The 23,873-nt window shown below is 40.5% G+C and overlaps 1 protein-coding gene across 2 annotated transcripts in view; it reads right to left on the reverse strand.

Moving 5' to 3' along the window:
• itga3b (integrin, alpha 3b) overlaps positions 1-17,895 on the reverse strand; it is a 32,469-nt gene extending 14,574 nt beyond the window's left edge. Inside the window, exons 1-2 of one of the 2 annotated variants that reach the window (XR_010924799.1) lie at positions 17,509-17,893; positions 400-527 (exon numbers count right to left, since the gene is read on the reverse strand). Coding sequence is in view for 1 of the 2 variants with exons in the window: in XM_067575671.1 (XP_067431772.1) it covers positions 400-527; positions 17,509-17,699 (319 nt within the window). In the remaining variant the exon portion in view is untranslated. Of the gene's footprint in view, positions 1-399; positions 528-17,508 lie in introns of both variants that reach the window. The other variant, XM_067575671.1, reaches the window with a different exon arrangement.
• Positions 17,896-23,873: the final 5,978 nt, after the last annotated feature.

A 23,873-nucleotide genomic window follows, 5' to 3' on the forward strand; every position in this document is an offset into this window, starting at 1 on the left:
ATTACACCCACTAAGCATGAGCATGTTGGCGTTGTCATTGTGAGCATGTTAACATGCTGATATTAGCATTTAGCTCAAAGCTCACAGCTGTGCCTAATGCCACATTCTTGTCATATCTGAGTTATCATAATTATAACATTTCTTAAAAATGTCAATACACAGTATTTTAAACCTTCCCACAACCAACTCAGTTATTATACAACCTTCTTGACTAGTCAGAAGTCGTTAAGATGGGCTTCCCATCTCTACCATCCATATATGACTTGAGTGCGACATTAGAACAGCCTCATGGAAGCTGTAGAAACTTGTTTTCACATCAATGATAATTCCTCTCTCGCTCTCCCTCCTCTTGGAGTCTGCTCAGGTGCATCAATTGGCTTTACTGTGTGGCTCACTCACTTGAGCTGACCAGGTCCATTCTGGAGCAATCATTGGTGTCCATGGTAATGGGACAGGAGTAGACAGCTCCTGTTTCATTGACATTTTGTAGTGATATGGCTTTCTCTTTGGGTGCTCCTGCTATAAGGCTGGAGACACACACACACACAGGAAAACAGGGAGAGACAGATAGAGTTTATTAGATTATATCAGAGCCTTGTCATGGTGTTAGATAATACAATGTAGTGACAGCAGCAGCAACAAGAAGAAGCTAGACTACTTCACAGATAATCCTGCTAGTCTAAACAAAGAAAAAATCCTACAAGTTTGAGTTGTAGTATATTTGAATAGGCATCTTTCTTCAATCTTCCACCCAGCTTTTAGCAGTATGACACTTTGCCCGAATAAAGTACATGAATTATTAAGGGTGACACCTGAGACACTGAATATGTATTCAGTTTATATAGACAGAAAGACACACACACACACACACACACACACAGAGTGAGCTAGTTCATGTGACTTGTAAATTAAAAGTGGAAAGAGAGGAGCAGTCAGAGCATGACCCGTGACAAGTCTGGGCACCACACACACAGACACAAACTAGTTTCTTGGTGATGGATGTGATCTTTTTGTCCACTCACCCAGACACTCCCTACATCAGCACCTTTTAACACACCACACAACTTTGAAGTAGAGGGATTACTCCTCTGTGCTGGGACGCACTATTTACTGTCAGCACAAGATTTATTAACTCCACTTTGTAGGAGGAAAGTGCAGACAATCTTGTTTACAGTGTGTGTGACACAGGGCCTGCTGTACTATGTCTGGAAACAAATGCATAAAGTCGAGTAGTCAAAGTGCAGATTTAAAGCATGTCATTTTTTTCATTCAAGCACTCTGAGAAAGTTCAAGCATTGCTGGTTGGTTGCTGATATGTTATTGGCAGTGGTGAACAATAGAAAGTGGTGAGTCAAGCTGTTAGTCAAGCTTGTGGGCATATTAACTGTGGGGTGCAACGTCCCTTACACGCACTGATAAGAATGAATAAATACAGATAATGGGTGTAGACATGAAAAATTCTCCTTTACAGTTAGGTCATTGTACCTTTGAATCAAAATGTCTGTCATGAGTCAACCCTACATTGTTCCAACTTGAGTATAGATCATTTCTTGTTAGAGGTAAAACCTGACGGACGGATGAAATATTCAACAGATTTAGCAAGATAATGTCATTTGTTAACCTGCTAACGCATTACTCACAGGTTATGTGGTGGGTTTTCATTCATTCAATCACAGTGAGACTGCGTACCAGGCTCTATCAATCCACCACGGTGTCTGTATTTTTAGACCCTTCCATAGACATAATGCCCCCATACACACTTGCAATCTAATCATGAGAACATCTCAAGAAGCCAGACAAAATATTTTCCCTTTGATGTGTCACCTGAACACGAACAGACTCGGAAGTTTGCATGAAAATCAGTCATGTGAGTTTGGTTTGGCCGCTGATCTTGTATCGAATTACCCCATTACCAATTTGAAACTTGACCATGTGGGAGATGACAATATTTCTGATCTCAGGTGCTGTGGCAGATATTTTATCCTTTTCTTGTCTCTACTTCAATCAGCCAGGTTGAGAAGTAATTTGGTTCGCGACTATATGAGAGGGAAATACCATTATCTTCTGCTTTTTAAGAGTTAAATATACCAGCAGCAAGCAATGCACGAATATTTTCCGCTGATGCATGAAAAACAGACATCCTGCAGCCATGTGTGCATCATTTGAAACAGAAAGGTACAATTATCCCTTCTTTCTGCTACCAGATGGCCAAGATGGCCTCTCAGGGCCGGCAGTTTCCAGTAGACTGGGAAGAAGAGGCCTTGGTTCAGGTAATCATTCAGTAATGCAGACAGCATCTGAGATTCCACAGAGGTTTGTAGACGTTACTGGGACTGACAGATATGTGGAGACTCAGGGCCACAGAGTCCCGCTGTGAGTGTGTGGGGGCCCATTTTGTGATCTACATTATGAGTGTACATGTGTGTGTTCATACTATGAAAGTGTTGACCACATGAGCAAGTGGGTGAGTGTATATACCGTACATGGTATATGTCTGCATCAGTGGCTTGCCTTTCTACAGACCTTCCATGGCCATTAAATCAGAAGTCACGGACACCCAAAGTGTTTTTCAGCTGTTAGGGCCCAAAATACTGACTTACAAGGTTAGCCGTTCTTGTGGGAAAACCAAGCTTCATTATGGGAGATTATATAAATCATTTAGAGAGAGCAAGAAAGAAAGGGGTCAAACCAGGGAATAAGCAAGACTGTTATGAAACAGTGTGTGAACTTTGCTCGCACCAAGGAAAAAATTATGAGGAACTGGTACACAGAGTCCAGCTCTAATCACATGTGCTCCACATTGGCTGGCTGCTTGTTGCAGCAAACCAGACAAAAAGATCTGATCTAGCCTCATCTAGTCTCATAAACATAATCACTGTCGTTTGACTGTCTCAGAAGAGACACGTGGGTCACCTGTGTTTGTTGTGGAAATTCAACACTGTGGATTGACGCCATCAGCTTTCACAAACAGTGAAGACACAGTTTTCAAAGTCAGCAGTTCTATTTTCAGCCTTTTCATGTTGTAACTTCCAAAGGTAATACTGTACTTTATTTAATCAGGACCCCTAACATAAACTCTCCTCGCTATCATAATGACTGAAAGATTCCACTTCACATATGCAGGGCAAGCCAGCTAGATCACACAATATTACAATCACCATTGGCACATGAAAACCAACTTTCTCCAAATGTCAGTTATTCTTCAGCCTTCCTCACCCACACACACATCACCAAAACTTGTCGTTACAAGGTATTGACTCAGCCGTGACAACACACCTCATATCCTGTCCTGTTGCAACTACAACAATGTGCACTCTCCTCCTATCTCCCTTCCTGCTCATCACCTCCTCATAAACAGGCTGTCAAAGGCTCAGGGGAGGGATTGGGAAGGTGGGGAGGGGTTGTGGGGGGCAGCCAGCAGCTGCATTCCTACTCTGAGGACATGTTGAAATTTGCCCCTTCTACCAAAGAAGTGATCTGAGCGGCTGGCTATTACTAACATTTACTGTGGTTAACACACCCAGGTAAGGTGAGCGTGGCTGCATTCTTGACATCTAGAGTAAGAAACTCTTACAGGAATGGAGTTTGATAAACTACTGTATATTCATATCAGTGATGTTTAGATAAACAAACAGAGATCAACTTATCATCTTAACCAACACTGCCCGCCCAGGTGTCTGACTGAACTATGACTAAAGGAGCGGTCAGAGGTTTAGAAAAAGTGGGTGAGTGATAGAAGGGAATTGGGGAAATCCAGAGAGAAGCAAGGGGGCAAAAAGGCTGATTGTAAAAAAAAGAGAAAACACTACAAGGTCTTGTCAATTTGATAAACAGATATCTGTCTATAAGACAATTACCGCAACACTTGTAGTTACATTGTAGTTAATTAATCTAACCTGAGTACTCCTGACACATAATAAAATCAACCGCACTGAAACCTGGAAAACCAACGTAATTAAATATGACAAAACCCTTTTGGATGACATTTTCTTTCCATCTCACAGGCTTTTGTCAAATTAACAAGAAGAGACAATGTGCAAGGTGAGTCAGTCGTGTTTACAGGGAAGCATAATGCTGCCTCATTTACAGTAAATTCATCTTCATCTGGGCCCAGTCTGAACAGGACTGCAATGAGACACCTGACGTACGTCTACTACTGGCACACAACTTTTCACCCTGCTGGCCCATGCCTTAAATGTCAGGAGGGGTAAATATTTAAATTGGGTACGTGAGAGAATGTGGCTAACAAAGAGACCAAGATGGAAAAAGGAAATAAGAGTAAGATAAAGAGCAAAAGAGGCAACTTTTTGTTTCTAGCTTTTTATTGACTGTGTATTTTCTAGAGTGTATGCTCAAGTATTAGCTGCAAGTGTGACTGAGTGTGTCAGCCTTACACAAGTGATGGATCACCTGTCCAGATAAGGCTTAGTAACCTGTTTGTCACAAGGTGCAGCTGTAGCCCTCAAGTCATAGAAAAAGAAAAATGTTAGAGAACCTCAGGGCCTGTTTTTATCAATCAGGCATAAAACTCCTTTTGGAACCACTGAATATACATGATGTGTAACACAAGAAGTAAAGACTAGTAAAGCATGTAACCCAAGCATGTCCATGGGCCAGGCCAGAATTTGGTACCACCAAGGTGGCAAAATCTCTTTGGTACCAGTTTGTTTGTAGGGCCCATATAAGTACTTTGAAACATGATAACCATTTCAAATGAGTAGCTTTACTAATCTTTTGGGACAATAATTGTTTTTGCCATTATCGCCCTACAGTATCTGCACATTAGGTTTGTGTGCAGTCTATTGGCAAGATCTTACGTACCAATACATGTAATAATTAATTGAATCACATATAAAATTACACACGCATAGAATATAACATATATATAAAGAATATAAACAGGTTCTATGAGTATTTTTTTCAGCAACATGGCGTTTTTTTGGGGGGGTGGGGGGTTCGCAACTGAGCATTAAAGGACCAGTGTGTAGAGTTTTGTGGCATCTAGCAGTGAGGTTGTAGATTGTAACCAACTGGGCAAATCAGATCATTGCTTCGCAAAGTAGAGATCTTCACATTAAAGATGTCCTGGCTCATCCATTTGGTCCATGGCCTTGGGCACTCTTAAATCCAAATGGCTCATTGTGGAAAACTAACAAGGCTGCCCTTGCAAGAGAGTTAGAGAAATCAGCATCAGCAGTTGGAGATATTGGAGAACACCCTGCATGCATCATTGATGGAATGAGCCTTGTTCAGAAACTGAAAGGTGGTGGCAAGACTTTTGGAGAGATTGCTGGTTCTGAGCTGAATCTAGCGTTGCATGAAGGAGGAAACAGTAAGCGGATAGATGTGGTGTTCGATGTGTACTGGAAAACAGACTAAGAGATGCTGTTGTGGTTAAGTAAGTAGAACTCAATGGAAGAACATTGCCCTGGAGCACAATATTGTGCAGTGGAGAAAGTTGTTAAGTAATACAGACAGCAAAACAGCCTTGATAACATTCATTGTGGAGAGACATGCTATTGTCTGAGCAGAAAAGACTGGAATGTTTTGAAGAGCTGAAATCTTCCCATGTGGCGGCAGATACCCATATGCTCCTACATGCAATCATACCAGAGTGGCTATCAAACCACAGTTATTGTGAGTGAGGATACGGATGTCATGATCCTTTATCTCGGATACTGTAAGAAGATAACCTGTATCAGAAATGTGGCACTCAGAATTGGACAAGGTGCATCAACATCAGCAACCCTGCTCAGCTCCTATGACCTATGTGATGCTCTTGTAGGTGTTTAAGTGTTTCTGCAGGATGAGGAAAACTCAGCACTCTCAAACTTATCAAAGGAAACAGGACAATCCAAGAGTCTTTCAAGTCCCTGGGAACATCCTGGGATGGGACTACTTACACCTGCATATAAAGATACTGTAAATCTTTTTGCAGGATGAGGCAAACTCAGCGCTCTCAAACTTATCAAAGGAAACAGGACAATGCAAGAGTCTTTTAAATCTCTGGGAACGTCTTGGGATGGGACTTCTTACACCTGCATATACAGCGTGCCAATTACCAGGCAGCAGTCTGGAGGCACTGCCTGGTCATAGCCAAACATAGCACAGCCAAAAGGACATGGATGGACAACTGGTGACAGGGGTATGCTTAAAATAAATACAATAAATAATGTTCACTATCTTGCTCTAATAATGAATGAATGAATAGTTCATTTCGGTCATACGTTATAAGGAACAAAACTTAACAATTTGTCATCATACATGTTTACACCATTCCATTTCACAAAATAAAATTCACACAATCAATGACTGGAATAGGCTGAAGCCCAAGGCTTATTTTTGCGTATCCTATACAATCCATAAAATAACCTAGAATATCAGCAGTACAAAAGAAGAAAAGAAGAAAATTTACTCTAAATTGTAATCCTAAATCTTTTAAGGCAGAGGGTTACACAATTTCAACTCGTCACTAAGACCCTTCCATACTTTGACTCCAACAACTGAAACAAATCTGTGTTTTATATTGGTTCTCACTTTACATGTTTCAAAGATACAAAACTCTCTTAAATTATAATTTCCTACAATTTAAAAAAATGTTGAATACAAACAGGAAGGCTTTTAGTCCTAACTCGAAAAAGTATTTCCAATGTTTTTGAATATTGGAATCATCTTAGCCATTTTCATTTTATTGGGAAAAATACCTGTTAAAAAGGATTTATTAGATATATAAGTAAACAGCTTGAGGACACAGTCAATTACTTCTTACAATAGTGTCAGTGGATTTTTTATTCTTAAACTTTCTGACAACTTCTAACACATCACTCTCACAAACTCCACCAAGGAACATTGAATTGTTGTTGTGTTACGAAGGTTAATTTCCTTTGCCTACATTAACAACAAAATCATTCAACCCATTAACAGTTTCCTTTATATTTTCAATAACTGAATTGTCTTTTTTTATTACAAAATATGTTGGAAAATCCTTTTTACTACATTTTTTGACCATGTCATTAAGCCTACTCCAGGTAGCCTTAATATTATTTTTATGTTTTTGCAACAACTGATCATAATAGTCTTTTTGTTGTGATCTCATAATAAATGTCAGTCTGTTTTTTATATTTTTTGTACTTGTCCTCCTTCTCCTTTGTTTGATGCTTGATAAATTCCCTATAGAGCCCATTTTTCTTTTTACAAGCTTTTTCTAAACCCTTCGTTAACCATGGTTTAGGATTTTGTCTATACTCTTTCAACAGACAATGTCAATAAAATAGTAGAAGAGTATGAAGAGGTAATTTCCAGACATTTGGGCTCCTCATTAAAATGGATGAGAAATACCTTATTCTTACAAGTATGCTAATGTTAGACTGGATGCAGGGACCCCCAGCACAGATGGCTGTCCTTGGAGGAGGATATAGAAGTTATTGTGAAACTGGTTGACTATGATGATAGTAATGACGATGGTGATGAATAATCAGAATATGAATACTTGAGAATGGCTATTAGTATGACAGTATAATGTGATGATGATTACTGGTATATGTATTAAATAAGTGAATGAAAGAGGTGGAAGTCTGCTACCGCTTGGGAAGGGTTATCATGGTGAAATATCATCTAGAGATGTACACTTTTTCAAAATACCAAACTAAAATTTGCCACTTTTGATGCGTCAGTGAAAATTCTGGTCTGGGCCCAAGAATACGCCCAGATCTTGAAGTGGGATTACACTATTGCAATCTTTCTACCAGCTTCACCACTTCTATAATACTATATGGAACGGTATACAAATATTATGGATGATAATTTTAAGAATCAAGGCATGGGGCTTGAACTTTTAGAGCAACAAATGTTTGTTTTCAGTCACAACACCATGAATTATAACCAGCAAAGTTATACAAACAGCCTTGAGTCATCAGGGCATCATGTAGAACAGGTCTACCGCTTCTGCAATTAAAAAGGTGATGCTTCAGGCTATAGTTTAGGCAAACCCATTGGAAACAAGTAGATGCATGTAGCTGTTGCCCCTGGTAACAAGGTGTTGTTGGATGAGGATACACAGAGAGGTTTGATGGAAAAGGACAATCCCGAGCAGGTTCACTAATGTGAAAAAGAGATAAAGGTTTTAAAATTTTTCATAGAAATGCCTGAACTGTGTGTGTCCAATGTGTTCCAATGATGTTACCAAACACTCTTTGTGATTTTCACAGCAATAAAATGGAGACTTAAAATACTGCAATGTAACTGCGATATAACTGTTCAGGATTTAATCAAGGTAACAAATGGAAGTGGAGAATGTGTTCACATTTTGACAAAGTGCACCGCTAAAATTAAAGACAGAATGTTCACCTACTGCCTTTAAAAGGCTGTACAGGGAATCAATCAGTTGAAAGGGGAGGCCTTTATATGGCCAAGCTGTTGTGGATGATGTACAGTATGTTCGTGAGGTTGAAGATATGTCTGCTTGTTGAGGAATAAAAGTGAAACAAATGAGCAAAACATAAAAGGAACTGCAATTCTGGAGATGATGATATGTTACAGGACAATACACTTGACCGGGTCGAAGATAACACAAAACACAGTCAAACATGGTTTTTTCCATTGACACTCCCCATACGCACATCTCCTCTCACTGCACCACATGACGGTTCACCATATTACCAAACAAGTACAGGCAAAGAACAGGCGCACAAAATGCTATTAATCTTCACCCCTAATCCTAAATCCATTTAACTGACATACACAGATAAACAAATACACACACTTTTACTACATCCTCAATATTTTTTCAGGATGGTATTAAGCTATTGCAATACAGGCCACTCATATTGATTCCAGGGAAACATCGCCACTTAGACCCACTAAGCAAATAAATGGAGATAATATTGAATGGATTGCGACTCAATTTGCAGATTGAATTAAGCATGAGGACAAGACGAGACCAGGGATGAGATCTTTTTATGCTCTTATAATGATGTAATGACTTTACTGAAAAAGGAGACGATGGTTGATACAGTGTGGTCTGCTATTGCTGTGCTGACGGTAAGGCAACATAAGGTCATGTTGTGAGTGCCTTTGTTTCTTTCTGTAACTGTTTTGCACCCACAGTGCTTTCACTGTATTACAATAGTGGTTGAATAAATCCAGTTCTTTGTACTTTCAGGAAACACCTCCACAAAGCAGTAGGTGGGTGTGAACACGCAAGTTGCTATTACACTATTCAACACTGAATCAACTCTGGACAAACAGTGATAGATCAACCTGCCACAAGTAGAACTGGTCACATAGACCTGCATCCAGAGCACCTGTGCTACTCAAGACTTTCTAATTTTCTAAGGGCTGGGCAATATGGTGTGAATCATTGTCATAATATTAATAAGGATATTTTCCAATACTAATATATATTAGCACTGCATCTAACAATCTTCATTATCAATTAATCTGTTGATTATTTTCTTGATTAATTGATTAGTTGTTTGGTCCATAAAATGTAAGACAATGGTGAAAAATGTTAATCACTGTTTCCCAGGGTCCAAGATGACATCCTCAAATGTCTTGTTTTGTTCAGACCAACAGTCCACAACCCAAAGATATTCAGTTTACTATCATAGAGGACTAAAGAAACCAGAAAATATTCACACTTGAGAAGCTGGAATCAGAAAATTTGGATATTTTCTTCTTAAAAAATTACTCAAAACAATGAATCTGCTATCAAAATAGTTGGTGATTAATTGGTGGTGATTAAATGATAATCAACTAATCGATTAATCAACAAATTGTTGCACCTCTGATATGTATCATGACATATGGCAAATATACAGTATGTGAAAATCATATAAATAAAATGATCAAATTTAACTGTGTTCCACTTTTATGCATTACATGAAACCAAACTTTTCATTCATGTCAAACAAGAACAAAATTTGCATGGTTTTACATACAGATTTGGAAAAACGAAATGTTTAGGATGATTACACGATAATATCTTCACCACAATATGATTTCAATGAAAGTTGATAAACAATAACATGGAATTATTGTACAGCCCGAACAACAAAATCCAACCACAAAAAAATGAATTTTTACAACCAGCAGCAGCACATGAAATGATCTACACTCTCGACTTACAGTCCTACAACAGGAAAGAGACCCCAATATAATGCTATATATAATAAAGACAACTTCCTCAGTATAACCGTCGAAGAGGGTAAATTATTAACAAACCAAATGAGCTCATAGTGAAGGAAGTTAGTGGTGAACTGTGGGCGCACCTATTGAACAATGTGCACACTGAGTTTGTGCTTAAACTGTATTCTCACAAAAACAGCAGTCCACTAGACTGCTTCTACATTTTCATCTCTTTTTTTAAATCAATCCTGTTTCTGAAAGCCTTAAAGTGTTTTTTTCAGTGAGTTTTTCAGGTGTGTTTCACTGAGCTCACTGTATGCCTCTGAAGTTCAGAGCTAAGAGCAAGTGAGCTTGTTTGACCTCTCACCTGGGTCAAGTCTTCTGAGGCTGCTTTTGGTCATGTAAGATTTTCACACTGTAGCTGCTTTAAACAGAATAAAGAAGCATGACACATAGCGGCATGAACAAAAGTGGATATGAAACACAGACGTAATTGCCATTAATGGAAATTTAACCACGAGGGGGAAACATTTGACTGAAATGAAATTCCATGTATATACAACGTTGATCAAAAGAGGAAATGGTGCAGGACAATCAAATAGTGTCCGATGATATAAAATCAGTCGGCACCTGTGTTCCTCACAGACATACACACACACACACCAGTCTGACAGGTTATCTCAGCTGGACAAACATCCTGTTTGAAGACCACCATCTGCCATTGGTGAAACAGTAACAGGAGAGCAAACTCATTTAGACCCTGTGTGACAAATTAAACATGGCAGGTCATCCCCTGATAATAAACTAACTCACTTTTCATTAGCAACAAGTAAAACCATGTCTGACAAGGACAATGTTATTTTGGCTTATGTCTGTAGGTTGCTCTGCTAACTATGCCCACCCAGTGTCTGCTGTTGTTAGATGAATGATGTCAGGGGGTAACCGCGGCTCCCCAACTGCTGCAAAAGCGGACAGCGCAGCACTCCAACACATGATAAAACACATACAAACATGCTATCTAGCAAACTGGCAGGGAGAAATAAACATAAAGGTACGCATACAAACAGAAATACACACACACACACACACACACACACACACACAGCTGGACTGAGCCTGGACACATGTTTCTCAGTGACCCCAACACCACACCAGTTCACATCCATGCCACAGACTCATACCATGCAGACATAGCAGAACTCACAAGAGTCTTGCAGTATCAATAACAGTATTTCCATTAACATTTTGACCCCTGCTGTATGTTGAGGATGGAATAGTGGTGGGGGGATTACAGATGGACGACCTCACAGTTACAATGGTGCTGACAGCAACAATGTTAGCATGTCTGGTTAGTGCCAAGTTACTGAAATATTACTCAGCTTACAAAAAAGCAGCACAGGTGTGTGCATGAAACATCTGTTCTGACCTGTTGTGGCCTGGAAAACCTCCAGTAAAGACCACTGAGACAGATATTTTGTCTTCATCTATGAATGATGTATGAATTTTACTTTTTGTCATTTATCAATAAACTATATAATATACTGTTACAGGGGTAGGTGTTGTTAAGCACATACCCCAAATCACCACATACATTGACTTCCACACACACATACCAGTTGTAAACCAATACTTCAGGATTATTTCCCCTTCAAAGATGAAAAATGGCACGAAAGGTATTGAAGCATATAGTTTTTCTAGCCACAGGCAGCCATCATTAGCCCAGAGACCAGCTACAGGAGCTTCATTTCCATGCTGTTTCAGTGCATTTGTACAACCACAGGAGAAAAAAGGGATCTCTTACAGTTTTGTTAGGGATAGAAACAGTCTTCACTGCAGGTATTTCCAATGAAAGCCCCACCAGAGAGAATCTCCTCTGTGGAGATTAGCAGGAGGCCCGAGGTCCCGCTGGGATCCATTTCAACATGTTATTAGAAGCCGTCATTCATTCGGCTCCTACACAAAATGCAACTCATGCCATTACCAACTGATTGGACACAGGCAATAAATACCATGGAGATTAGAGCCAGTCACTATGGACAAACTTGCACTTGCACCAACGTTTACAGGTGCAGTGGGTCGGCTTGGATTACAATAAATTAGAAGGGAGTGTCATAAAACTTTTTGTAATGCCTCAATCCGATCCGATTCTAACCTACACTTGTTAACAGTGGCCTCTAAATTTTCTTTCAGCTTGCTATTTATAAATTCTTTGTGGCAAAGGAGCATGTCACCCAGTCCAACTGCTCACTGATGTGTTTTTAATAGTTTTTGGACAGCAATAGAGGACGACAGCGAAGAGGAATAACAGATATTAGACTTTGGCTACACACACAATACTCATAAGTAGGATCAATTCATTGTTGGTTTGACATGAGACTTGTTGCCAGCATTATCCTTTAAATATACAGTATTCCATGGAGCTTGGCAAAAGAGTAAGCATTGGTGATGAAAGACAAAAAGATTTTTCACATTTGATGCTTTTCAGCATTTTCAGCATCTCTGGGGAAACAGACAGAGCTGCATGAGTGACATAGGGAAAACTTTCTTTTCAAAGGGACACATCAGTAACTTCCGGCTGGCTCTCCTTGTATACATATATGAGGGTCTAATGAACAACACAGGATTGTTATCTGAAAGTGTTTCACTGTGGCATGACAGTAGAGCTCTGATAGACCTACTGCAGAGACAGAGACCACTAGCATTTCTAAAGTATGATGAGGAATGTTGGACCACCGCCAAGTTACACATACCCACCTGCATCATTTACATTAGCCTGTGCTACGGCACGGCATATAACACATTAGGTCATTCAGTTAATGTGATACTCTACCTTTTGAGTATTAAACTTAGTCGCTGTGTGTTGAAAGCAGCAACACAAACAGCGGTGCAGTCCTCATGTGTTGTCTACGCTGTGTATGTTCCGTCACAGTACTGCTCACAGACACAATAATGTTCTTGCACATGAATGCCATAGGAATCCATTGTAACTGAGATTCAAGCAGATCACTACCACACTAAAGCAGCAAAATATCCAACTAACTAAAACTGAAATTTAATACTAGAAGATGACTATTCAAAAGACTCTGTACCAAACAGCATCCTCACCTGCTGTGTTACATTAAAGGATAGATTCACTATTTTTCTGTCTGTCCTAAAACAACAGTCAGGAGCCCAAATGAACACTGACACATGTTTTTCTTGCTGTAATCATTCCTCCTGTTCATTAAGAGATCCCCTCATAATGCACTTTCAATGTAGGTGATGGGGGACAAAATCCACATCCCTCCATACATGCAAAAATGTATTTAAAAGTTTATTGGAAGATAATATGAGTCATCCAAATGAGTCATATAAAGTCAACATTTTATAACAAGTTTCAAGGTGTCTTTTTAGTGCCTAATTCTCTTCTCTTTTTGTTGTTCATTCCACTGCAACAGGAAAACTGAACAGCTGAACAGGAAAACACTGTAGAAGATATCCACTTTATTGACTATCTCAGGCGGCTGAAGCTTCATATTATCTTAAGATAAACTTTTAAGTACATTTTTGCTCAAAACGAGGGCTGTGTCACTTTGTCACTTACATTGTAATTTCGAGGGGATCTTCAAACGGTCAGTATGAACATGTAGGGATGATTGCAGCAAGCAAACCCTGTTTCAGTGTTCATTTGGGCACCTGACTGTTGCTTTCAGACAGACTTGAAAAATTGTGAACCTACCCTTTAACTTTGCAAAAGAAAAAAAATAATAAATTAAATGTTTAATCCTGTCAAACTGCGGGAGGTTTGAAGAAAAGCAAAACATGTTCGTGTACATGTTCGAACTAAACATCAGACTGTTTGCGCCTATAAACCTTACAGCAGATCGACCTGTCTAATCTGCACCTCACAGCAGATAGGGGAAGCCCCCGTCAAATTAAATGGCTGACTTTCATGGCCTCGGGCTGCTGCAGTCAGACAGAGATGAGCTGGAAAAGGCAAAGGCACTTCAACTCTGATTAAATATTCATCAGTCAGAGGAATTAAATTCTTCTTCTCAGGTCACAGAGGGTCTCGACTGTAAAATGAAGGAATCCTTGTCTGCTGGAGAAGGGAATGATTTTAAATTTTTCTCTGTGTTCTTAAATAGTCCACAGATCACCATTCTCACTCCTGTCTTGTCTCAACCTGAAACCTGGCAGGTTGTGACTGTGCAGAGAAGGGTAATACATTCCAGGCATACCATGGGGTCAAGGGACTGGAAGAGCCAATAGGTGGCCAGCTGACTGCCCAGTCCCTCCTCCCTGCTACAACAGAGAACAAAACAGCTCTCAAAGGGGGGAGTGGACAAATTGGCCTCAGGTAGCTTTTAGATTATTCAGGTGCAGCCCTTCCCCAGCAACAAGCAATATAAGTCTACTAATTGGTCACAATCCCCCACCCCTAAATTCAAAATACATTTTTAAATTGCTTCAGCTGAGCCAAGATACACTGCTAGATTCAGACTAATTGGATAATGAGCTGCATCTTAAGAAGTTAAGGAAAAATCTTTATTGCAGAACTGGGAGTGGAAACCCTCTGTCTTGACTTATATCTTGGACTCTGTCTGACTCATGCATGCACAAAGAATGCCCACTTTAATCGTTATACATGTCACGACTGGTTTTATATGCTTGCATTTTTCAAATATTCACACTCAAGCTGCCTCCAATAAGAAGGAAAAATGCAACCAACAGTCCTGTGGTGAAGTGAGACAGATCTGGGGCCACAAAACAAACCAGACAACACAGAGGAAACAGACAGGACTGTAAAACCAGCCCAACTCAAACATGGGAGACACCATCAGCACATTCTTATGTGTCTTTACAGAATCACAGAGGTTCTCAGGGCTGGAACACTGATTTCAGTGGATATTGTTGGCCCTGTGAATCACAAATAAAATTATTAGGCTGTTAGAGAGGACACTGGTGAAACAGGAGATACCATTGGAAGAAATAAACATATTACACTTTCCAAAACAATAATGAGAACTCATAATGAGCAGGGAATCTTTTTCTTAAAACTGAAAGGGAAACAATCTGATTGCAGGTGGGCAGGTGGGTCGGTTAACACTCACCTTTTGAGTCACAGGCCACATTCACACTGCATATCAAAGTGTCACAGTTCATTTTGACTTTTTGAACTTTCACTTTGTCAAATTCAGAACTAGACCACAAGCAATATGTTGTATCAAAACACATCCTGAGCCAAGCGAATCGAGCAAATCCAACATCCACTATGTTTTCAGTTACCGACATAATTAGCGTCATTTACTGCCCTAAAATGCTTTGCTGATGTTGAGCCTCTAAGACGACAACTTAAAATGTACTGAAAATATTTTCTTATTACTTCTACTATTGCTGTCAATTAATTTCACCTGATGTTTTTTCACAAGAGGATGCAACTAATTAAGAAGGAAGAAGGGTGATCTCTAATATTTATTCAAATTTAAGCCTGGTCCAGAGGCATGTGTGCAGCATTTGGTCCTAAAATGCATCCATAATTACCAATTGAAAAGATAAAAGAGCTTGCCCTGACTTCAACCTCCACACCACCTCACCCTTCTCATGCTGAGTTTATTGACCTTGACATGTTTTAGGTATTGTAAAAGTGGATCTTTTGCAAATCAGTCAGCTCATGAGAACTGACCACAAATTTGCTTAAACCTCTCAGCTTGCAGCAGACTGATAAGTCTTCTCAGAGCCTCCTTGTCCCTACAGACTTCCATTCTCATTACCACTGCCATGTGGTCCCCTTCTTGGGTTGCAGTCTGTGGACGTTGACTCCATCCCTTTGGGGATCCGGCCAAGATGGCACATTGATCATGTATCTGCCACTTGGCAGAGATTAGGCTGATAAAACCTTACATTCAGGCTCACTTCAGTGATAACAACACAGAGGAAGTGGGCCCTGGTTTGCAATTTTCTTCCTGCGTTACTCTTCAAAGCAGAACGAGGACACGTATAACAGCGAGTTATGAACACACTGTGTGATCATGGATGCGGAAGGATGAAGGGGGCCACTGTAATTGGCCAAGGGAAATCCTACACTAAACAATGATAAAGTTTGAGGATCTTTCATCAAAGACGCTATATAGGAAGGACAGGAAAGATGTGTCACACACATTCTTGTCCTTGAACATAAATTATTCCTGAAACAAAAGCGTTTACTTTTATGTAAATCCTCCCAAACACTGTTAACTCCACATGAGCACATATGCCTTGGTAATAACAACCTACAAGTGTTCTAGGCTAATGGACACCTTTATTGCGAAACACAAACCCACTTCTGTTTAAGCTGAATGCAATAGCCTGAGGATAGGTTGAACGAAAGTAGAGCAGCAGCTTTCTGTACAGCCCATAATGAAGGAACAATGCACAAAAAGGACAAATATGGAAACCCATTAGACTGATATGAAATACCCTTTTCTACATTATTAATGATTATTATTTCACATGCTGACATCAAAAGACACATGTTCTTGTATACTGAACTCCACAGCACTGACAAGCACCAAGCTGTACAGTTCACCTGGCCCAGCTGTTTCACCTCCAGCTACATAAGTTCCTCTCAAAGCATGTAACAGGAATGACGACATATCTTATTATTTATGCATTTTTTTAATCACTGGATTGAGTCAAGTTTGGGGGATGTTTGCTGCAGTGACACAGCAGTGATTGAAAGACTGATGGTGGTTTTGGACGACATATGCAGCCAGAAAAAGCGAAAAAAAAAAAAAAAAAAAAAAAAAAAAAAAATCGAAATGAGAATTTGTATGGAAAGTTAAGAGAAACCCACGTAAAACTGCAACATCTTAAATAGCTCAGATGCTTATTTAACCTCTTATGTGGCTGCTTTCACACATGCTATGCACGACACACTTTTTTCTTTCTTTTATAATGACCCAGGTAACAACTTCCGCACGTCCAGCTGCAAGATTTGCATTTAACCTTCTTTTACTATCAGAAGGAGCACAAATACTGCACAGAAAACCTGTTCGAGACATTTTTAATGGAATAACTGGCTCTGGAGGTACACTAAATAAATCTGCAGAGATTTACAGCAATGGTTTACTTGAGGTGAACTGCTTAACGTGTAGAAAAAGACTCGTTTAACAAGTGCGTAAAGCTCAGTTTATAAACGGGCGGCAGGTGTTTTTTTTAAACACAGCATACTGTAGACTTCGTCTCGTGGTTTGCGCACCAGTAGGCACGAAACGGCCACAATAAGCTTCTACGAGGCAGATAAAATGGTAGTTTTTAGTTCTGCCTACCGGGCTAAAGCAGGTGCGTAGTTTGAATGCGGACATAATTTGAATTGAGACAGAAGTGGAGCATTTTCTAGGACACGCACAGATGACAACTTACAGATATTGTCTGGATCCCTCCGTCTGTTCATGCATTGCTACTGAGAATCCAAAGAAGCTCCCTTTGGTTTTCCCCTCTTTGATCACAGGAAAGCGTTCATCTATATTAAATCCACTGCAGGTTTGCGTCCCGTGGTACACAGCCAGCACAGCGCAGAGCAATAGTCTTGGAGACATTTTTGGGCTGTTCATCCCTCACAAAGTGCAGTGGCCTTCCCTCAGATCCACGATCGGCGTGGGTCCGGAGCGGCAGTCTCCCGTAATGAGGTCCAACAGGTAGGCTGCGCTTCACAGATACCTCCCCATCGAGAGCCGCCTGTCCTCCCCTCGCACTCTGAGCCTTACTGCTTAGGTGTGGGTGTTTGCCCGCCTCTGCCTCTTTCTCTCTGCTGCCCTCCCCTGCTCTCCTTTCCTTCCTCTCCCCTCCACACCCATTTGAAACAAGTGCATTCACACAATGTAGTGTGGTTAGCCGTGTGAAACCCCTGTCTCTCACTCCCTTTTCCTCCCTGTCTCGGTTTCTGTCCCCCACACGCACAACACTCTGCTTCACAACTGTTGTGTCTCTTGGAGAGCAACAAGTTGAAAAAAAAAACACTTTTTTCTGAACAACATGCTGAAAACATTAGGCTGTGGCTTTTAATTAAAAGATTCAATGAATTTATTGTTATGCATTAAAATGTCACCAGTGGAATGAAAAACAGGTGACTATCTGCTCTCCAACCAGCATGTACAGTTTGTTGTGCTATATTAAGTTTCTCTCTATAGGTCTATATTGATGGATATAATGTCCCTACAATACCTGTGGTCTTTTTAATGTATGCTTTTGTGAAATCTTCAAACTTTATTGTGTTTTAATATTACCCTCAGCAATATTTCACAAACCTGACATTCTTAATTGAAGTTGAAATCCTTTTCCTACACCTTTCTGATTTGAATCCAAATGTATTCCCAATTAATTGAGCTCACTGATAAATTACATTTAATAGTTTCCTTTTATGAGCATATTAAAATCACAACAGACAAAATTTTATCAGTGTTTCTGTTAATCAGAAATATTAAGCTCAACTTTTTTGCACTTATCACCAATTTAAGAGGCACAAAAATTATTTTAAACTAAATTATCAGTGTCTCAGTTGAATTAGCTCAGTGCAGGATGTTTGGATGGTTGGAGGGACTATATTATGAGGGTCAGGCTTCTTCCAAGCCCACTAATAGACGCATGGCCCGCCTTCACATGAGCTCTCTTGTGACAGCCACTCTCTGCCCTACTCCACTGCCTATCGCTCAAACTCCTGGCCTCCAATAGGCAGTTCATTAAACCCTTAATCCCCTTAGAGAGTTCATGGAACAAGCCAGAGCTTTTTTAAGTATCCTTTACTTTCCTTGAATCCCTCCCTCCGCACCCACTCCTTTTTTTTTCTGTCTGTCTTTGGAACCCCTGGTGTCGAGAGACCAACTGCAGCTCCTTGTCCTCCCCATTTGCTTGTATCTCCACAGCAATGTGCGATCTTTCATCATGTCTGCTTTATTGGCTGACTCCTGGCTAAAATCTGGCATTGCTGACCCCCTCTAATTGATGAGCTGAGTTCCCACTCTGCATCTCCTCACGCTCGAGGAGTTTCTCTCACCCAGAGGTAATCTCTCCTCTGTTCTCAGTGAAATAAGGCCCTATGGAGATTGTAGTTCACTGAGCACATTCCACAGGCTGCCTGCAAAAGTTTCTTTTCTGTGTACTTCAAGAAACATCGCCTTTAGTATTTAGTACGTTCGGCTCAGGTTTTACTATTTTGATATGGACAACTGTGTTGTTCAAAGTTCCCTATTTGTGTGCATGCTCTGTGTCAAATAGTAAAACCATATATAACTAGATATAACATAGAAACCATTTATAACATTCCTTTTGATTGCAGGAAAGTATGCATGTAACAAAAGAGTGAAAAACACTGCATTCAGGAGGTTAAGATGCATTCCACAGATTGTAGTTACAAACCTGCCTCATAATCTTTGTTGGAGGACATGTCTCTGTCTGTCACTCTATAAGGGGAACAAAAAATGTTCCTAAATTTGACAAACCTGGCCTGTACATTTGGAATGACCCACACCTTTTCACACACACAGTTAAACCAGGCTTAAACTTTGTGTTTGCATTTTCATATTATCTACTAAGTGAACAGTTTTCAATGGTGAGTGCACAACATGCCATTGTATACAGTGTCAACATCCTGTTGTTGCCTTATCAAGACATGCATCTAGCACAGCACTGACGTTGAACAGATCCATGAGATCTTGGAAATAAAGACCCAGTTTGACCGCGTTGACTCCACACAAGACAAACGTCCTGAGAGAGACATTAGCACGGAGGAATTTAAAGCAACCAAACCACAACAGAAGAGAAATCTGACCTTCCCCCCTGCATTTTGTGCCATGTGCCCTTGAGCAAGGCCCTTAACCTCAATTGCTCCAGTGGAGCTGCTCAGTGGCTGGTAGATCAGACTGTGGTTGTACTGGGCAGCTTCCAGCTATAAAAGTGTAACTGGGCGAGTGTGATCATAGCGTTCCTGAAGGAGAGAGCATTGCTCCTAGAGAAACACCCCAGAATAAATTAAAGTAAAAAAAATGTGATTGATTCCCATGTGTCTTGTGAAAGGGCCGGAGAATACCTGATCCTTAACCCCGTTGGGTCTGAGACACACCCTTTTGACATCTGAAAAGTATCACTTTGGACAGCTGATACTGACAAACTGCATTTCTTCTTTAGTGGCACAAAAACCATTAGGTGCGTGATTGCACCGACGGTTGCCTTGTAATGATGAAATCAGCAAACATGTACACCATAGTTTTTAATTTTTTGAACAAGAGCAGTGAGTTTACTTTCAGTCCCCTTTCAGCAGTACAGCAGAGAAAATGTGTCCCAGCCTTTAAATGTGTAAAGTATGACCCTGGCCCAACTGTAAGCCAACACCAGCCTACATGAACCATGGGGACAAAGACCCAAATGCAGTTGCTGCTGCCCCCAGAGACCTCTGATCTGAAACCCTCCAGCTTTAGCCCACACAACACACATGGAATGTAATTTGCAATTTATCTCCCAGTTTCCTGTTTTTTTTTTTCTCACCAAACCCACCACCATCCTCCCCCATCACCATACTGCCCCAGAAGAAAAATCCCCCTCTTCTCATTATTCCTATGTTTTTTCTTTGTGCCTCATATTGAGAGGGTTAAGCCTACATACTTACAACATCTTCCCGCTCAACTTTCCTGCTACTTTGTGGTTTGTCGTATATCCTGAATGGCTCCACAGAGTCCTCTCAAGGCATCCTTTGAAATAGTGCTGAAGGCTGATGGGATGGTGGGTGAGTGGGAGGCTATGCGGAGTTCCTGATGTGAATGTGCGATAGTAGAAATGGACTGGCTTCTGTCTATGCTGAGCGCTGTAGCCTGAGCAGAGCAAATGTAAAGACTGAGTGCAACAGTATGCTCCTTAATGGTCCCATTACACTTATCTCCCTGGCTAGTTACTGCACTCACTCAATAGGCTTTGTGTAAAATCTTCAGGCAGTGAGTTAGACTGAAGATGTGATGTGAGAACTGCACAGTGCAGCCTTGTAAGTGTGAAAATAAACCAGATAAAAACATCAGTCGCCTCAAAATGACTAGATGCCAGCCTTGTGTTGAAATTCTATGAATATTAATCAACATTAGCTAGACGGGCGAACAGAACATACAGAGCAGGACATTTGTTGAATATGAAACACAGCACGCTCTCACACTGAGTCTTCGCTCCGCAGTGATGACAGAGCCAGCCGTTGCCATGGAGCTGGGAGTTGCTATGAAGCCAGTATGTTCTGAGCAGTGGTATCGTCTGTGGAGGAAGACAGTGTGGTCTGTTTAAACTCCATCCAGGACCCCTGCTGGGTTCAGATGACCTTTCATAGGAATAAAACATGATCTTCTCAGTTCTGTCCACTAAAACCAGGAATTTAGCACAGGGAGATGCGCACATAAATGCAGTCACATGCTGCAAATGCACACAGTAACACAAATAAAATGCAGCTTTATAACAATGCAATATTATTGGAGTGTGGAGACCTTTCCTGGTACTAAACTGCAGAAGAGAGAGAGTGTTTGCACACCCTGGGGAGACGAAAGATAATGAACTCCATATTTTTCTGCTGTAACTTGAACTGTCTGGCACAGATGAAATCTAATTTTAGAATAAAATTATGAATAACACATGAGCAACATCTAATAATTTGTTTTGTATGCTAAGCTGTTGGTTGAATAAACTGTTCTCTTCTCAGCGTCTGCTTCCACTGAATGAGATTAAAGTTAGTATAAAAACATGACAGTCCACAAATGATCACAATAATATTAGCATTGCATCCATTTGTGCACTCTCTCCTTACAAATGTCCACATCAGTGGGCAAACAACTGACACTGGCTTATCTACCAATCACTTTTGGTATGTGGGGAGTGTACTGTAAAGACAATTTTGTTATTTCAATCATCTTATATATACCCTAACCAACAGTGTATCTGTTTTTCCTGAGTTACAAACACATTTTTATACAAATCTTGGGATTCAAGATACAGGATGGAATTGCCATTATCACATCCCCTATTGGATCACATATGTTTGCTCTATATATCTAATATGGAAAAACTGTGTTTCATGACTTCTCTGGGTTTCTGGGCATTTCCTCTTCCTTTTTTTTGGTTGTTAAATCTGTCAAATGTTCATTTGGGATTGGGAGTGTGAAGATTGAGGGTTTGTATGCGTGTGTGCAGTATACACATATGTGTGTGCGTGCATGTTCACAAGTGCAGGGGCTGTATGTCACCATCCACATGTGCATTTTCTTTGACTGTATGCCTGTGTGCGTGGCAGGAAGGAAATACAGCAGGGGTTTGGGACCCACACAGGGTCTCATAGCTTTTCAAGTCTCCAGTTCGTGCTAAGTGTAGGAATGTATAGCCTGAGGAGGAAGGCGTGGCCTCCGAACACTCTCCCACTGTCCAGTGGCACCTGTTTTTCAGCTTAGCTTTCAGGCAGACAGATAGAGCGATGGGAGACAGTGGGGCATTCTCTCTGTGTTGTGGAAACAAAACAGCTGTTACACAAACTCATGTCATAAATACAATACGCAGGCATAACAATAAGCCCTCCACAATTTCTCTGTCTTTCTGTTTAGAAGTAGTTTGGCTTCAAACCACCAGGTGTTATACCAGAAAGATTATGATGTACAACAACTCACAGTATCAGAACATTTTAAAAATGTTGAGCCTGAGATGCATTTTCTTAATGGAATTTATAACTAAAAGTGCACTTTTAGCTAAGTAGTTCATCCTCCCTCCAGCCTCTTGCCAGTTTTAAAGCACTCGAAAGCAATGAGACAAATCTTTGGCAGCAAAGAAATGTACAAAAAATAAAAATGAATGCCCTTTGCAAACCTTTCCTTGGCTTTCTGGAAATGTTGCATTAGCAGTGATAGGAATGTGTGATTAATGACTTATTGAGGGGTGGAGGGTGGTGGGGGGGATGAAGTTAAAACACTTGCTGTACAATGGCACACTCTAAGTAGGGTTTAATCATTAAAAAGGGAGTCATTCTGTGCGGCATTCCTTTCTCTGCCCCGTAGATACACTTTTGTTCGAAATGAACTACTGTAGATTGTGTGCAGAGGAGTCACAGGTAAAGGAAGAAATGCTCGAGGAGAATCTGGGTTTGATCTGGCTCTACGCCCAGAGGGCTGATAACCGTGGCCATGAGTTCTTACTCTGAAAAATAGAGAAGCAATAACCACCACAAAAATGCTTAATACTCTATATTCATAATTCATCCAGTGTGGCTTAGCTATATGTCAGTAAGAGAGCGAGAGAGAGAGAGTGGGTGGGTGAAGGGGCTATCTCTCTGGGGAGTGGCACCGGCTTGACCTTTACCCAGAGCTCAATCATAACAGGACTCACACTGTGTTTGTTTCCTTCAGACCATGCTAGTTGTTAGGACTCACTGTTGCATGGACTCAAAAAGGTCAGGAGAGCGTTTCACCTTGGTCAAGATTTTCCCCTCCTCCTAAGGGACACATTAACTCACAACTTGATACTTAACAACCCTGTGAAGCACACACCATCACTTGTCTGCAATGTTTACCAAAGGAGCCGTTATCTGTCTCTGGGACCTAAACAGTACAAGCTTTCGGTAAGTGCTGCATTACCTTTATGGGTACACAGCAGAAACACACACACACAAACACACACACACACAAACACATATATGGCTACACTTTATTCTAATTAACACGACTCTCTTACCTTACCATATCATGAAATGACAGGGGAAAATTGGCTTACAATTGTCTCTG

Source organism: Thunnus thynnus, chromosome 20 (assembly GCF_963924715.1).
Source record: "Thunnus thynnus chromosome 20, fThuThy2.1, whole genome shotgun sequence".
NCBI classification, from domain to species: domain Eukaryota; kingdom Metazoa; phylum Chordata; class Actinopteri; order Scombriformes; family Scombridae; genus Thunnus; species Thunnus thynnus.